The sequence below is a fragment of the Scyliorhinus canicula genome, chromosome 5, assembly GCF_902713615.1.
Source record: "Scyliorhinus canicula chromosome 5, sScyCan1.1, whole genome shotgun sequence".
Classification (NCBI taxonomy): Eukaryota; Metazoa; Chordata; class Chondrichthyes; order Carcharhiniformes; family Scyliorhinidae; genus Scyliorhinus; species Scyliorhinus canicula.
Window position 1 is genome coordinate 206,533,274 of NC_052150.1, and position 17,123 is coordinate 206,550,396.

The 17,123-nt window shown below is 44.5% G+C and overlaps 1 protein-coding gene across 4 annotated transcripts in view; it reads left to right on the top strand.

Moving 5' to 3' along the window:
- The window catches only part of LOC119966538 (protein canopy homolog 1-like), a 113,276-nt gene that overhangs the window by 51,054 nt on the left and 45,099 nt on the right, over positions 1-17,123 (top strand). For all 4 annotated transcript variants that reach the window (XM_038798395.1, XM_038798394.1, XM_038798397.1 and 1 more), the window contains one exon: positions 8,662-8,777. In XM_038798395.1, the coding sequence (XP_038654323.1) occupies positions 8,662-8,777 (116 nt within the window). The remainder of the gene's footprint in view (positions 1-8,661; positions 8,778-17,123) is intronic.

Below are 17,123 nucleotides of genomic sequence, written 5' to 3' on the forward strand. Positions count from 1 at the left end.
CCTTGGCTGGTCTGGTATTCATGTAACTCCCAAACCCACAGCAGTCTGGTTGACTCTTAGCTGCCCTCTGAAATGGCCCAACAAGCCATTCGATTGTATCGAACAGCTCTGATGTCTAAAGGGAATGAGACTGGGTGGACCAACTGGCAACAGCTGAGGTACTAGAATGCCAAACGTGAAAAGTTCTCGTTATTAATGGTGCTTGAGCTAAAACTAGTAGAGCTGTCTCTTGGCGTACGCGCGCATTAGTCTGGCGTGGTTGTACTTTGCGCAGGTGAAGGAGAAGCTTTGCGCAGGTGAAGGAGACGCAGCCTGGGGGCTTGAGCCAAAACTAGTAGAATTGTCACTTGGCGGACTCTAGCATTAGTTTAGCGTGGTTGTACTTTGCGCAGGTGAGGGAGACACCGCCTGAGTGAGTGAGATGCAGCCAGAGTGGGAATTGGAACTTTGTAATTTGGGCAGTGTGGTAATTAAATCTTCAAAATTGTTTTTCAGTTAAAAGGTCAGTGTCTCGCTCAAGTGTCTGATTGGCTGAAGCTGCTCCCACCCTAATTGCTGAGAGGCAGTTATCTGTCGGTCACGTGAGGCCTGTTTAGTGGCACAAGGGTGCACATTGTACTCTTCTATTTGAAGATTAAATTGTGTGACTCATCTTGTTTAGCTGGGTTCTGTATAACAGACAGACAGACAGCGCACTAAGTAAGCTTTGTGCAGGTGCAGGAGACATCAGCCTGAGTGAGTGAGACACAGCCAGAGTGGGAATTGGAGCTTGGTAATTTGGGCAGTGTGGTAATTCGGCGCGGAGTGGGAGGAGGTGCTGTTTCCTTCATTTGGCTTTGTAACTGGTGATCAGCAGGGAGGGATCCAGAGTGCATTCTGGGAAGCAGAGAAAACCAGGGAGCACCCTGGGAAGGTAAGTGTTATAAAATCTTACCCCCAGGTTCCAGCAGCCTTCATTTTCAGGGGCGAGAGAGAGCCGGGGAGCAGCTTGGGAACAGGAAGTGATAGATATTCTGCTATTTCGAGTGATCCGATTTGCCGGGGGGGGGGGGGGGGGGGGGGGGAACGGAAAAGTTACGTCACAGGAAAGCTGTGACCTGATTGGCTGATAGGGAATCTCCACTAAATTTAAAAATTAAACATTGATAAACTAATTAAACATAATTAATTCCTTAATCATAATTTAGAGGGGTATCTCAGCCAGAGATCGGAGAGGACTATATTTAGCTTTCACATTTTTATAGTAGAAATCTAGTGCTAGGAATCATAGTTAACAGTAACTTTAAAAAAAAAAAAATTTAAAATTTATTTTACTAATTAATTAACACAATGTCAATTAGAGGGGTTTAGTACTGTGACTGTGTGATGTGGCAGGTCCAGGAAGCTACCGGTGTCCCGGATGGCTCCAATTGCAGAAAGTGCACCTAACTGGAGCTCCTCACAGACCGCATGGTTCGGTTGGAGCTGCAGTTGGATGCACTTGGGAGCATGCAGGTGGTGGAAAGTGTCATAGATAGCAGTTACAGAAATGTGATCACACCCAAGGTGCAGGCGCTTTGATGTGACCACCAGAAGGGGCAGGTGGTCAGTGCAGGAATCCCCTATGGTTGTCCCCCTCTCGAGCAGGTGGTAACTTTGGATAATGTCGGGGGGGCAATAGCCTATCGGGGAAAACAGCAGCAGCACAGTGCAGTGGCACCACGGCTGGCTCTGATGTTCAGGGAGGGTCAAAGCACAGAAGAGCAATAGTCATGGGGGACTCTATAGTCAGGGGCACACATAGGTGCTTCTGTGGACGTGAAAGAGACTTCAGGATGGTATGTTGCCTCCCTGGTGCCACGGTCCAGGATGTCTTCGAATGGGCAGCGGGCATCCTGAAGGGGAAGGGCAAAGAGGCAGAAGTCGTGGTACATATTGTTACTAACGACATAGATGGGAAGGGGGATGAGGTCCTGCAGCAGGTGTTCAGGGAGCTCGGCAGAAAGTTAAAAGACAGGACCTCAAGGGTTGTAATCTCAGGATTACTCCATGTGCCAGTGAGGCTAGAAATAAGAATATAGAGCAGCTGGTGTGATAGGGTGGGTTTGTTATCTGGACCACTGGGAGCTCTTCGGGGCAGGTGTGACCTGTATAAGAAGTACGGGTTGCATCTAAACTGGAGTCATAAATATCCTGGCTGCGAGGTTTGCTAGTGTCACACGGGATGGTTTAAACTAGTATGGCAGGGGGTGGACACCAGAGCAACAGATGAGAAGGTGAAAAAATTGAGGGAGAACTAGGAAATAGGGCCATTATGGTTCCGAGGAAGAGCAGACAGGGAGATGTTGCTGAAAACAGCGGGACTGGTGGCCTGAAGTGCATATGTTTTAATGCAAGAAGTATAACAAGTGAGGCAGATGAACTTAGAGCTTGGATTAGTACGTAGATCTATGATGATGTTGCCATTACAGAGACCTGGGGTTGAGGGAAGGACAGGATTGGCAGCTAAACTTCCGCCTGAAACATCTAAATCCTGGGATAGAGGGGGAGGTAAAAGGGGCGGAGGAGTTGCACAACTGGTTAGGGAGAATATCACACCTGTACTGCAGGAGGACACCTCAGAGGGCAGCGAGGCTATATGGGTAGAGATCAGGAACAAGAAGGGTGCAGTCAAAATGTTGGGGGTCGACAACAGGCTACCCAACAACCAGCAGGAGATGGAGGAGCAGATAGGTAGGCAGATTTTGGAAAGGAGTAAAAGCAACAGGGTTGGCGTGATGGGAGACTTTAACTTCCCCAATATTGACTGGTACTCACTTAATGCTAGGAGCTTGGACGGGGCAGAGTCTGTAAGGAGTATCCAATAGGGCTTCTCAAAACAATATGTAGATAGTCCAACTAGGGAAGGGGCTGTACTGGACCTGGTATTGGGGAATGAGCCCGGCCAGGTGGTTGAAGTTTCGGTAGGGGAGCATTTCGTGAACAGTGACCACAATTCAGTAAGTTTTAAAGTGCTGGTGGACAAGGATAAGAGTGGCTCTCTGGTGAATGTGTTAAAATGGGGGAAGGCTAATTATAACAATTATCAGGTGGGAACTGACGAACGTAGATTGGGGGTGGATGTTGGAGGGTGAATCAACATCTGACATGTGGGAGGCTTTCAAATGTCAGTTGAAAGGAATTCCGAATCGGCATCTTCCTGTGAGGAAGAAGGATAAATAAGGCAAATTTCACAATCTTTGGATAACGAGGGTTATTGTAGGCCTCGTCAAAAAGAAAAAGGCATTTGTCATGGCTAGGAAGCTGGGAACAGACGAGACATGTGTGGAATATAAGGAAAGTAGGAAGGAACTTCAGTAAGAGTCAGGAGAATTGAAAGGGGTCACAAAAAGTCATTGGCAAATAGGGTTAAGGAAAATCCCAAGGCTTTTTACACGTACATAAAAAAGCAAGAGGGTAGCCAGGCAAAGGGTTGGCACACTGAAGGACAAGGGAGGGAATCTATGTGTGGAGCCAGAGGTAAAGGGCGAGGGACTAAATGAATACTTTGCATCAGTATTCACCAAAGAGAAGGAATTGGTGGATGTTGAGTCTGGAGAAGGGTTTGTAGATATCCTGGGTCACATTGAGATGCAAAAAGAAGAGGTGTTGGGTGTCTTGAAAAATATTACGGTAGATAAGTCCCCAGGGCCTGATGGGATACTGAAGGAGGCGAGAGAGGAAATTGCTGAGGCCATGACACACATCTTTGGATCCTCACTGTCTTCAGGTGATGTCCCAGAGGACTGGAGAATAGCCAATGTTGTTCCTTTGTTTAAGAAGGGTAGCAAGGATAATACTGGGAACTACAGGCTGGTGAACCTTACATCAGTGGTGGGGAAATTACTGGAGAGAATTCTTCGAGACAGGATCTACTCCCACTTGGAAGCAAGGGGTCGTATTCGCGAGAGGCAGCACCGTTTTGTAAAGGGGAGGTTGTGTCTCTTGATAAGAGTTTTTTGAAGATGTCACAATGATTGATGCAGGTAGGGCAGTGGATGTTGTCTATATGGACTTCAGCAAGGCCTTTGACAAGGTCCCTCATGGCAGACTGATACAAAAGGTGAAGTCACATGGGATCAGAGGTGAGCTGGCAAGATGGATACAGAACTGGCTAGGTCATAGGCAGAGAATAGCAATGGAAGGGTGCATTTCTAATTGGAGGGCTGTGACTAGTGGTGTTCTGCAGGGATCAGTGCTGGGACTTTTGCTGTTCGTAGTATATATAAATGATTTGGAGGAAAATGTAACTGGTCTGATTAGTAAGTTTGCGGACGACACAAAGGTTGGTGGATTTGCGGATAGCGATGAGGACTGTCAGAGGATACAGAAGGATTTAGATCGTTTGGAGACTTGGGTGGCGAGATGGTAGATGGAGTTTAATTCGGACAAATGTGAGGTGATGCATTTTGGACGGTCTGATACAGGTCGGAATACACAGTGAATGGTAGAACCCTCGAGTATTGACAGTCAGAGTGATCTTGGTGTACAGGTCCACAGGTCACTGATAGGGGCAACACCGGTGGAGAAGGTAGTCAAGAAGGCATACGGCATGCTTACCTTCATTGGCCGGGGCATTTAGTATAAAAATTGGCAAGTCATTTTGCAGCTGTATCGAACCTTAGTTAGGCCACACTTGGAATATCGGGTTCAGTTCTGGTCGCCACACTACCAGAAGGATGTAGAGGGTGCAGAAGAGATTTACCAGGATGTTGCCTGGTATGCAGGGCATTAGCTATGAGGAGAGGTTGAATAAACTTGGTTTGTTCTGGAACGAACTAGGTTGAGGGGCGACCTGATAGAGGTCTACAAAATTATGAGGGGCATAGACAGAGTGGATAGTCAGAGGCTTTTTCCAAGAGTAGAGGGGCCAATTACTTGGGGGCATAGGTTGAAGGTGCGAGGGGCCAGGTTTGGAGATGTGTGAGGCGAGCTTTTTTTTTTTTTACACAGAAGGTAGTGGGTGTCTGGAACTTGCTGCCGGAGGCGGTGATGGAAGCAGGGGCGATCGTGACGTTTAAGGGGCATCTTAACAAATACATGAATAGGATGGGAATAGAGGGGTCCAGACCCAGGCAGTGTGGAAGATTTTAGTTTAGACGGGCAGCATGGTTGGCGCATGCTTGGAGGGCCGAAGGACCTGTTCTTGTGCTATACCCCCCCACAGCTGATGCATCAAAACTCATCCATGTTGAAGAAAGCACTGAGGGTGGCAAGGGAACAGAATATATTCTGTGTGGGGGGCTGCAATGACCATCAGCAAGAGTGGCTTAACAGCAGCATGCCTGACTGAGCTGGCAAGAGTCCTAAAGGACATAGCTGTTAGACTGGGTCTTTGGTGGTGACAAGGGAACCAACTAGAGGGATAAACATCCACCCTCTTCACCAATTCACCTGTCACAGATGCATCTGTCCATGACCGTATTGGTAAGAGTGACTACTGCGCAGTTCTTGTGGAGGCAAGTCCCACTTCACATTGAGGATATCCTCCATTGTGTTGTGTTCCACTTCCACTGTGTTAAATGGGATGGATTTCAAACGGACCTTGCCTCTCCACTGGGCATCTGAGAGGCTTTGGGCAGAAGCAGAATTGTAAACAGTCACAATCTGTAACCTCATGGCCTGGCATATCTCCCACTACCATTACCTCCAAGCCAGGGGAACAACTCATTCAATGAACAATGCAAGAGGGTATGCAGTGAGCAGCATCAGTACAACCCAAGAATGATATGTCAACTTGGTAAAATTACAACACTGAGCTACTTGCATGCCAAACATGTGATTGACAGAACTAAGCGATCTCACAACAAGATCAGATCTATGCGCTGCAAACCTGCCACTTCGAATTGTGAATGCTGGTAGACAATTAAACAACATTGGAGGAGGAGACTCTCCAAATATCCCCAACTTCAATGATGTGGGGCAGCCCAGCATACCACAGAGATTGAGCTCAACAGCACAGAGAAGGACCTTCAGCCCCTCGTCCCTGCTACGGTCAAAAACAACCACCGAACGAATCCTATTTTCCAGCACTTGGTCCATAGCCTTGTATGTTTTGGCATCGCATATTTAAATAATAACTTCTTGAACGTTGGGAGGGTCCCTGCCTCCACCGCCCTCAGCCAGTAAAGGGCAGAGGGGGATTGTTTAGCTCCGTCAATCGCATGTTTGGCATGCAAGTAGCCCCCCCACCAAGGGGAAATGTTTCTTCCCGTCTCCGCAGCCTTTTCAGTGCTATTACCTACCACCACTAATGTGTATTCTAGAACTGTACACCTTATTCTAGCCTAGAGTTCCAGTATAACCACCTTGCTCTTAAACTCTATGCCCAAAAGCCCCCTTAACCTCCTGTATCTACCTGCCCTTAAGGGACCAGTGTACATGCACACCAAGCTCTCTTTAATCCCTGGTGCTTCCCAGGGTCCTGCCATTCGTTGTGTATTCCCTTGCATTGTTTATCCTGCCCACGTGCATTACCTCTCACTAATCCGCAATGAATTCCATTTGCCACTGATTAGCCCATCTGACCAGCCTGCTCATATTGTCCTGTAATCGAAAGTTTATTATTTACCACTCCACCAATTTTCGTAACATCCACTAATGTACTGATGGATAAAGAAAACAGCAAGGTCCCCACTTATCCCTGCAGGACCCCAGTGAACTCGGGCATCCAGTCAGAAAAACGCACATTTCTTGGCAAAAACATGAGGCTGAAGCATTTGCAACAATCTTCGGTGAGAAATGCTGAGTGGATTATTCATCTCCACCTCCTCCCAAGTTCCCCACTATCACAGATGCCAGTTTTCAGCCAATTTGATTCCATCCACGTGATATCAAGAATCTGCTGAAGGCACTGGATACTGCCAAGGTTATGGGCCCTCACAATATTCCAGCAATAGTACTGAAGACTTGTGCTTCAGAACTAGCTGTGCCCTTATCAAGCTGTTCCAGTACAGCGACACCACTGGCATCTACCCAGCGATGTGGATGTCCTGTCCACAAAAAGTAGGAGAAATCCAATCTGGCTAAGTACTGCCCTATCGGCCACTCTTTTTCATTAGTAAAGTGATGGAAAGTGCCAACGAAGCGACATTTAAATAAAAATACATGATAAACAATACGCCCCCCCCCCCCCCCAATGTTCAACGGCATCCAATTCTTGAAAGTGGAGGATAAACAATGCTCATGAATTGTTGAACCCTTCCATCGTCCCCCACTCAAACTTCACCTTCTTGAGCGTGAAAAATTCCAGCAGGCCCCCCCGCTAAGCTGAGGCACAGAGTGGAGAAGCTGCTCCACCCCCAACAGGTCCCGCTTTTGGGCAATCAGCGAGGCGAAGGCTAAGACATCTGACCCTGCACCTGCCTGCAGCCTGAGCTGGTCCGAGACCCTGAAAATGGCTTCTAGAGACCCTGGTTCAAACCACACGTACCACCCCCAAGATGACCTTTTAAAGACCTCCCTCCAGAACCCCTCCAGTTTTGGATAGAACCAAAACATGTAAACATGGTTTGCAGGACTCCTCCCATAGCGCTCACACACATCTTCGACCCCCTCAGTTGGCTCAAATTCGCCCTCGTGACGTGTGCCTTGTATAACACCTTCAACTGTATCAGCCTCAACCACACACGCGAGGTTGAGTGTTTCCCTCCAGAGCACCTCACACCACAGCCCCTCCTCCATACCTCTCCCAACTCTTCCTCCCACCTCGCTTTAATCACCGCCACTGATACCTTGCCATCCCCCAGACACGGGGAGAATGTGCAAACTCCACATAGCCACCCAAGGCCAGAATCAAACCCAGGTTCCTGGCACAGTGCAAACCACTGTGCCACCATGCTGCACTGATCATGCCAGATCATCATTCCTCGTAGTCAAAGCAGACTCCTGAATGACATGAGAAATAACTAACACTGTAGTCATATAAATCCCAATATTACAAAGGTGCAAGTCCTTTATCTGTACAATATTAATCTTCAACAAGAATTTGGAAACATTGGTTTGCATTGGAGGTTTGTTGGCTATATGCTTCAAATGAGATAGTCCAGGGTAATGTGCCAACACAAGCGAGCTGTTGTAACCTCATCTCATAGAATATTTTAAGATTCGATGTTCTTGTTGAATTTTCATATTTGTTTATTTCAGTACCTCCCCTTCTTCAAAGATCTATACAAACTGCCAGGTCCAAGGAGACAGAATTGTTTTGCATTCTAATCTAAATCTCATCAAGCTTTGTGATGTAATTTTTCATTTGGGATAATACTTTTAGTTCAGATAATATTTAGAGATGTGTGCTCTGAGAGGAATGATGTTCGGTGGCTTTAAAGATTTTCCCACACCCATGGGGTTTTGATTTCACAGTATATCAGTGCACTGGCCAGAACTGATGGTGTTTTTAAAAACTGGGATTTTTGCACATAATTTGAGGGTTTCACAAATTTTTTCATGTGCCAATGCCCATTTGTTTGCATACTACAATTTGGTAGAAAACTTCCACTAGATTGTCAAGACAACTGAATGCTTTAGATTTCTTTACCATGGAGAAAAGGGAAGCTATTCTACCAATATGTAAAAGCATTTTAGTGGAAAAATAACCTCTTATCTTTTTGCAGTTATTTGACATGATTTTGTTTTTAACTTAAGTTTGCAGGGCATTAGTAGCTGAAATAGACTGGGCAATTAAGAAGGTGGATCCAAAGAAGACTATTCAAGTGGGATCTTTCCGAATTAGTCCTGATGGCTCTCAAAAACCAAACGAGGTATGTTTACTATTTAATAAACACATTTACAGCCATTTATTCAAACCACAGTGGTCCACAAATTTAGTAACCTTAATCATGTGGGGTAATAGATTATAAATTGAGTCTACCCGTGGGAAATGGAAATCATCTTTTTGTAATATCTCGGATGGACTTTAATATATAAAATAATTAAGTATTCTAAGAATCTTCATGAAATACAGAAAAAAAAATTCCAAATTTACCCTTTACAGTTTGTAGCTTTTAGTGGTAGTTTTGAGTTTAACGGAATAATGACTGGAGCAACATATAATGACTTATTCGGAGAACATGAGCTGGAATATTTAATGTCGTGTACGACGGGTATGAATGGAATTCACTTGGCCTGTTTGTTAAGGCTCACGGTTAACTTCAGTTTTATTGTACCTTTTTAATAGTTTACATTCAATATGAATACATTCAATATGAAAGCTATCTCACTAAATTAAGGAGATCAGTTGGTGTTTATTTTGCAACAGTTTTTCTGGAAACTGCAGTACCCTCCTGAAGTAACACTCTTACTGGTGTATGTTAAGGTGGGAGTGTGGGCAAATATTCAAGGAATAACTTGTATCCTACTCAAAGTTCCTCCAACAATAACTCTTCTCTATAACCTAAAAGGTGAGATGCATCACTGAAGGAGGAAATTAGTTTAAATTAATTAAACATCTGTTATAGAACATAGAACAGCACAGAACAGGCCCTTCGGCCCTCTATGTTGTGCCGAGCAATGATCACCCTACTAAAACCCACGTATCCACCCTATACCCATAACCCAACAACCCCCCCCCCCCCCCCCCCCCCCCCTTAACCTTACTCTTTAGGACACTACGGGCAGTTTAGCATGGCCAATCCACCTAACCCGTACATCTTTGGACTGTGGGAGGAAACCGGAGCACCCGGAGGAAACCCACGCACACACTGGGAGGATGTGCAGACTCCACACAGACAGTGACCCAGCCGGGAATCGAACCTGGGACCCTGGAGCTGTGAAGCATTTATGCTAACCACCGTGCTACCGTGCTGCCGTGTTATAGTACTCGAGTGCTGCACTCCTCACATGATGACTATATTGCTCTTAAATTTTAGAATGTACTACTACTTTAGCAGAGCTTCAAAGAAGAGATGGGAGTAAATGTATTTCTATGATGAAGGATGGGCAATTAAATCCATAGCTCCCTGGATGACTGAGGTTAAAATGAGACATAAAAAGGAGGCTTATGACCAAAAAGAGGCTTATGTCAATTGTAAAAATAATCTAGGAGAGAAAAAAGCTGAATACAGAAATTACAAAAAAGATCTTTTGAAAAGAAAATATGTGAAGATTAAGAAAGGGTATGAGAATAGATCAGCACGTAACATAAAAATAACGTAGACATCTTTGAGAATAGTAAGAGGACAGTCAGAAGGCAGGTGGGTCAAATTAGGGATCACAAAGGAGACCTTGTGGACGCAAGATCCCATTGGTAAAGATGATGTTGCCAGTGTAGCAGAATTGGACAAACGGTTTAAGGGAAAAAGAATTACAGGGCTATGGGGATAGTGTAGGAGTGTCAGAGTCATAGAAACATGAGGCACCGAAAAGGCGAATCATGTCCGTGCCAGTCAAAAACAACCACCATTCTAATCCTATTTTCCAGCACTTGGGCCTATAGTCTTGTGTGCCCTGCGATTGCAAGTGCCCGTCTAAATACTCTTAAATGTTCTGAGGGTCTCTGCCTCCACCACCCTTTCAGGCTGCGAATTCCACTCGGTAAAGAAGTTGTTCCTCACATCCCCTTTGGCCTCCTGCCCCTTGCGTTAAATGTATACCCTCTGGTCATTGACCCCCTCCACCAAGGAGAAAGTTTGATCCTGTCTACTCTATCTGTGCTCCTCTTAATTTTATAAATCTCAATCATTTCCTCCCTCACTCTCCTGTGCTCAAAGGAAAACAATTCAATCTATCTTCATAATAAACACTCTATCTTCATAATAAACACTCTCCACCCAATCAACATCTTGATAAATCTCCTCTGCACCCTTTCCAGTGCTATCACATCCCTCCTGTAATGTGGATTCCAGAACTGCACACAATACTCTAGCTGTGGTCTAACCAATATTTTATACATTTCCAGCTTAACCTAACCTTCCTGCTCTTAAACTCTATGGCTAATAAAGGCAAGTATACCATATGCTTTCTTAACCACTGTAGTGTGAGATTAATTGAATGATTTGACCCAAGGAGCCAGCACAGGCATGATGAGCTGAATGGGCTCCTTCCAGGCTTTATCATTCCAATACTTCATGTGTAAACAATGGATTTAAAATAGAGCAGACTACACATCTGGTCCACTTTTTTCTTATTAGCTTTGACATTGTATGCCAGCTAAGCTTGGTGATAGGCATTTCAAAACTGGGATAATGTTTGTGAATTTGACACTTATTCAGGATTTGGTGCAAAAGCTGGGCTCATGCATTACTTCAGTACTGAAGCAGAACCACATTGTCAGAAATGCTGTCCTTCAGACTTGATGATAAACTGCATTTCTGTCTCCTTCTAGTGCCTTGACCAATATTCTTCCCTCAGTCAAAACCTCTCTGAAAAGATAAATGGGTCCACTATGGTTATGTTTACCAGCATAGTTGACTTGTGAGCATTGAGCTTGTTTTCCCAAGATGGCGGCATTGCTGTCAAGGTTGGAAATTATTGCCCATACCTAGTTACTCAGAGTAGGAGTTGGTGATCTACCTTCTAAATGGATAGTGTGGATGTGGAGAGGATGTTTCCACTTGTCGGAAAAACTAGACACAATCTCCGACTGAAGGGACGATCCTTTAAAACGGAGATGAGGAGGAATTTCTTCAGCCAGAGGGTGGTGAATCTGTGGAACTCTTTGCCGCAGATCGGGGGTAATAGGGAGAAGGCAGGAGAATGAGGATGAGAAAAATATCAGCCATGATTGAATGGGCTGAGTGGCTAATTCTGCTCCTATGTCTTATGATCTTGATACTGCTGTGTGGCTTGCGTGACTGCTTTGGAAAGCAGTTAAGAGGCAACCATATTGGTAAAGGCCAGATAAAGACAGCTGATTTCAATACCTAAAACCCATTCATGAGTGTGTGTGTGTATATATATATATATATATATATAGTAATAACTGAATTTAGATTCTTGTGCAGCCAGGGAAGGATTTCAACTTAAATTCTGCTTCACTACTACAGTAAAGCAACAACTACACTATTGTGTTTAATATTATTTGTATCAAATCATTTGTGGTGAGCAATTTTGTGTGTGAATGTGTGTATCATTAATCATATTAATTGTTTGCAGCAGGAGGTGTCTGTAAAGCATATCACACATATGTGGATGTTGAATTTGAATTAGTGACTAGTGGTTAAAAGTATGTGTGTCCTGGACCTCCTAACCTCCTGCTGTTCAGAAAAATTGTGGTTCCTGTGGAGCCTAATCAACTTGTATCTGATACGACAACATTAAAAATGTGTTTGTCTCTGCAGACAGAAATTATTCTAACCATATTTCTGGCTTTTAACCCAATTGGGGGGGGGGGGGGGGGGGGGGGGAATTACTTTGTCCCAAGCATTCCAGGCTGGGTTATAAATTTGTATTGAATACCATGAAGTTATGGAACTTTGAAATAGTTTCAACACAGAAGGAGATCATTGGACTTGTTGGGTCTGCACCACCTTTCTGCAAGAGCTGTTCAATTAGACTCATACCACCTATTCCTATAACCCTGAAAGTTCCTTGTCTTAATGTGCCTATCCAATTATGTTTTGAAAACCACGATTTTAATCTGCTACCTGCACCCTCCTGGGATGCATTCCAGATTCTAACCCCTTTCTGCATTAAAAAAATGTTGTCTCGTGCTGCCTTTTGTTCTTTTGCAAATCACCCTAAATCTGTACCCTGTGATCCCCCTGTCAATGGGAACAGTTTCTCCCCATCTAATTTGTTGAGACCCCTGATGATTTTACACGCTTCCATCTATTTCCTCCTCTCTGCCTTCTAAGATGAACAACCCCAGCTTTTCCAGTCATTGCATCCCTGGAATTATTTTGGTAATTTTTTTTCTTTTTTTCACTCCTTTTTGTTCAATTTAAAGTACCCAATTCTTTTTTTTTCCAATTAAAGGGCAATTTAGTGTGGCCAATCCACCTACCCTGTACCTCATTGGGTTGTGGGGGCGAGACCCACGCAGACACTGGGAGAATGTGCAAACTCCACACTAACAGTGGACCGGGATCGAACCCGGATCCTCGGTGACATGAGGCCCCTAATTCTTTTCAGCATTACTTTAAAGCCTTCACGTTCATCCTGAAATGTTAACTTAGAAACTAAGTACACCAGTTGAGGCTTTCACAATATTTTTCCTACTTTTGTACTCCGTGTTTTGATTAAAAAGCCCAGGATCTTTTGAGCCACTTCCTCAAACTGCCCTGTCGCCTTCAATAATTTGTGTAGATCTCTGTTCTGCATCTGCTTTACAATTGTACAATTTAGCTCATGTTGCCACTCCTAGTTTTTCCTGCCAAAATATATCACTTCACATTTTTTTGCAATAATTTCATCTGCCATGTCTGCCCATTCCATTAACTTATGTCCTCTTTGAGTCATAAGAGTCATTTGAGGTCTGCAGTTCAGAAAAGGCCCTTTGGCCCATTACATCTGCACCAGTCAAAACATCCACCTAACTATTCTAATCCCATTTTTCAGCACTTGGCCCATAGCCTTGTATGCCTTGGCATCACAAGTGCACATCTAAGTACTACTTTTTAAAAAAATTACTTTTATCACTGTTACAAAGCCAGAGCTCAGTATGGACAGGGACAAATCCATAATCCAGCTCCTTGCCTGCTCCAAAAACCAATTCAAATTGAATCCAATTCATGGCCTCCACAAGAGAGACATACCAGATCCAGGCATTAGACCTGACCTCATCTTGGCTAAAAGGCTGAGAAGCGATTCTAAGTACTTCTTAAATGTTATCCAAAGTTGGTTTGCAGGTGTAGCAGGTAATTGAGAAGACAAATGGCTAGGGCAGCGCAGTGGTTAGCATTGCTGCCTCACAGCACCAAGGTCCTTGATTCGATCCCAGCTCTGGGTCACTGTCCGTGTGGAGTTTGCACATTTTCCCCATGTTTGCATGGGTTTCGCCCCCACAACCCAAAGATGTGCAGGCCAGATGGATTGGCCATGCTAAATTGCCCCTTAATTGGAAAAAATGAATTGGGTACTCTAAATTTAAAAAAAAATACAAATGGAATTTTGTCCTTTGTTGCGAGAGGGATGGAGTATAAAAACAGGGAGGTTATGTTGCAGCTGTATAGGGTGCTGGTGAGGTCACGCCGGGAGTACTGTGTACAGTTTTGGTCTCACTTGAGAAAGGAGGTAATGGCACTGGAGAGGATATTCACTAGGTTGATCCTGGAGTTGGAGAATTGGTTTATGAGGAGAGACTGAGTAGACTGGGACTATACTCATTGGAATCTAGAAGAATGAGGGGGATATTATAGAAACATGTAAAATTATGACGAGAATAGATAAGATAGAAGCAGGAAGGTTGTCTCCACTGGTGAGTGAAATAGAACTTCAGGGACATAGTCTCAAAATAAGGGGGAGCAGATTGAGGACTGAGTTGAGGAGGAACTTTTTTTACACACAAGGCTGTAAATCCCTACCCAGTGAAGCAGTTGAGGGCTACCTCTTTCAATGTTTTTATGGCAAAGATGGATAGATTTTTGAATAGTAGAATAATTGAGTGTTATAGTGAACAGGTGGGTAAGTGGAGCTGAGTCCACAAAAAGATGAGCTATGATCTTATTGAATGGCGGAGCAGGCTCGAGGGGCCAGATGGCCTACTCCTGCTCCTGGATCTTATGAGGGTCTCTGCTTCCACCACCCTTACAGGCAGTGAGTTCCAGACTCTCCCTACCCTCTGTATGTAAAAGATTTTCCTCGCATCGCATCTAAACCTCCTGCCCCTTAAATCTATGTCCGTGGTGATTGCTCCCTCCAACCAGGGGAAAGGTTTCTTTTTGTCTCGTGTATTCTAGAATTTCTACAGTGCAGAAGATGGTCATTTGGCCCATCAGGTCTGCACCGACCCTCCGAAAGAATACCCCAACCATCCCTTCAACCCCACTTAACCCGTACATTCCTGGACACGAAGGGGCAATTTAGCATGGCCAAACCACCTAACCGGCACATCTTTGGACTGTGGGAGGAAACCGCAGCACTCTGAAGAAACCTTCGCAGACTCTGGGAGAATGTGAGACTCCACACAGACAGTCATCCAAGACTGGAATTGGACCCAGGTCCCTGGTGCTGTGAGACAGCAGTGCTAACCACTGCACCGCCCTTCAATGCCCCTCTTAATTTTACAGATCTCAATCATGTCTCCCCTGTTCTTCTCTGCTCTAAGGAAAACAACCCCAGTCTACCCAATCTCTCTTCATAACTAAAACTCTCTAGCCCAGGCAACATCCTGGTTAGTCTTTTTGCAGTGTTATCACATCCCACCTACAATGTGAATTCCAGAATTGCACTCAAGTCTGCCGCTATCCTACTTGAGGTTCACAATAATAAAAAGTTCTCAATTTTGGAAGTGTGCCATGTACACCCAAGTTGAAGTCGTTAATCAAGATCGAGAAAAGCAGTCGGCCTCGTACAGAACTCTGGGGGGAAAACACCTTCTTCTCATCAGAAGAACGACTGTTTCATGCCACTCGGCCAACTTCGTTTCCATGCTGCCAGTGTCCCTTTGATTCCAATTATGTGACGCTTTATCAAATGCCTCTTGGAAGTCCACATACACCTCCCAAAATGTTGTTGGGCAATGATGATGTGTTGAAGACCATGGGGATATGGCTAACTTTCCTCTTGATTGTTATCTTGTCAGAATCTGCCACTTATAAACTGGATGTTATACAGTCCCTGCTGAAGGCTGGCAAAGGTATGAATGGAGCCCAACACAGAATCGTCAATGAGGAACCTAATTCTGACCTTAAGTTAGAGGGCAGGTCATTGAAACAAAAGGCAATATTAGCCTGAGGATAGTTTGAATGGAACTAAGAAACTAATAATGGAAAATGCTACTGTATTGTGCCCAAGATTGATTTGTGATTTTCAAAACATCTATGGATAATTTTACTTTCGAACAGGATATGGTAATGAACTTGTGAAGTCTTAAATTGGGGTTTAAAAAGTCTTTTTTTTTATTTAATTTTTTTTTCCAAAAATCACCTCAAAACAAAAGAGGAAAGTAAGCCACAGGTATCGACAGATGTAAAACAATAGTCATCGCAAGAATAGGAACAAGTCCAGATGAATCGGGGACAAAATTCCCAACATATTCCCTTAACGAGTATAGGACCCATTGGCACCAAAACAATACAGGCAACATTACAGACCTACATTATACCCAGAGCTTCAAAGGAAAACAATATCCTAAGAACCCCAGCACTAAAGGGGACATTGACTAACACTCAACAGCGCAAATTAACCTCTTCTCCAGGCTTGGGTCGGAACAGATTGCTGTGATACAACTGCAGAATGTCAAGGAGAGGATCGAGCACCACCAAACATCAAGTCTAGCCAAACAAATCCCAGTCCTCAACAGGATAAGAGTCTGCCTGGGCCCGAAAAAGGAAAGGGCACTAAACAAAACAAAAAAGAGAAGCTTTCATTGGAGGACCTTCCTCGAACATAGCAAGGACAGAACTAATCCTGCCAAGCCTCCACCTGTCCTCCCACTCTAGCTCTACTTGTCTCCCTTGCTCCAACCCCCTCCCCCTGCAGGATACCCGAGGATAAAGATATTTTGCTCAAATCATGAATTCAACATTCAGCGTAACATATTAACTTATAAATGCAGGACATCACACCTAAAATATTCACTTCCCTGCAAGCAAATAAATTGACGACGACAACAATGTAATTATCAGGGAGCGAAATCCAAGATAACATCTGAGATGCGAGACAGTTATCAGGATAAAGACTTCTCCACTGGCTCACAAAGAAAGCAGAAATCAAGGATAAAGAAGGATCAAAGTCAGTGAGCACTCTTCAGGATCTTCCAAGGATTTCAACAAACCTCATTGCTTCCAACTTGCTGTGCCAGCTGAACCCAGGTGGCTGACAGTCCAGGCTCCAGTGGGGGGTAGGGGGAGGTGACCTGGCCAACTCCTCTCGACCCACATCAGGAACAGGACAACGTTTGACCAGGGTTCAGAAGGCAAATCCAACCCCAGGCCTCAGACCAGGGTTAAATATGCTCCCTCGATCCACCGGAGTCAGTGGTTACAAGAACCTTCTCGTGCACCTCC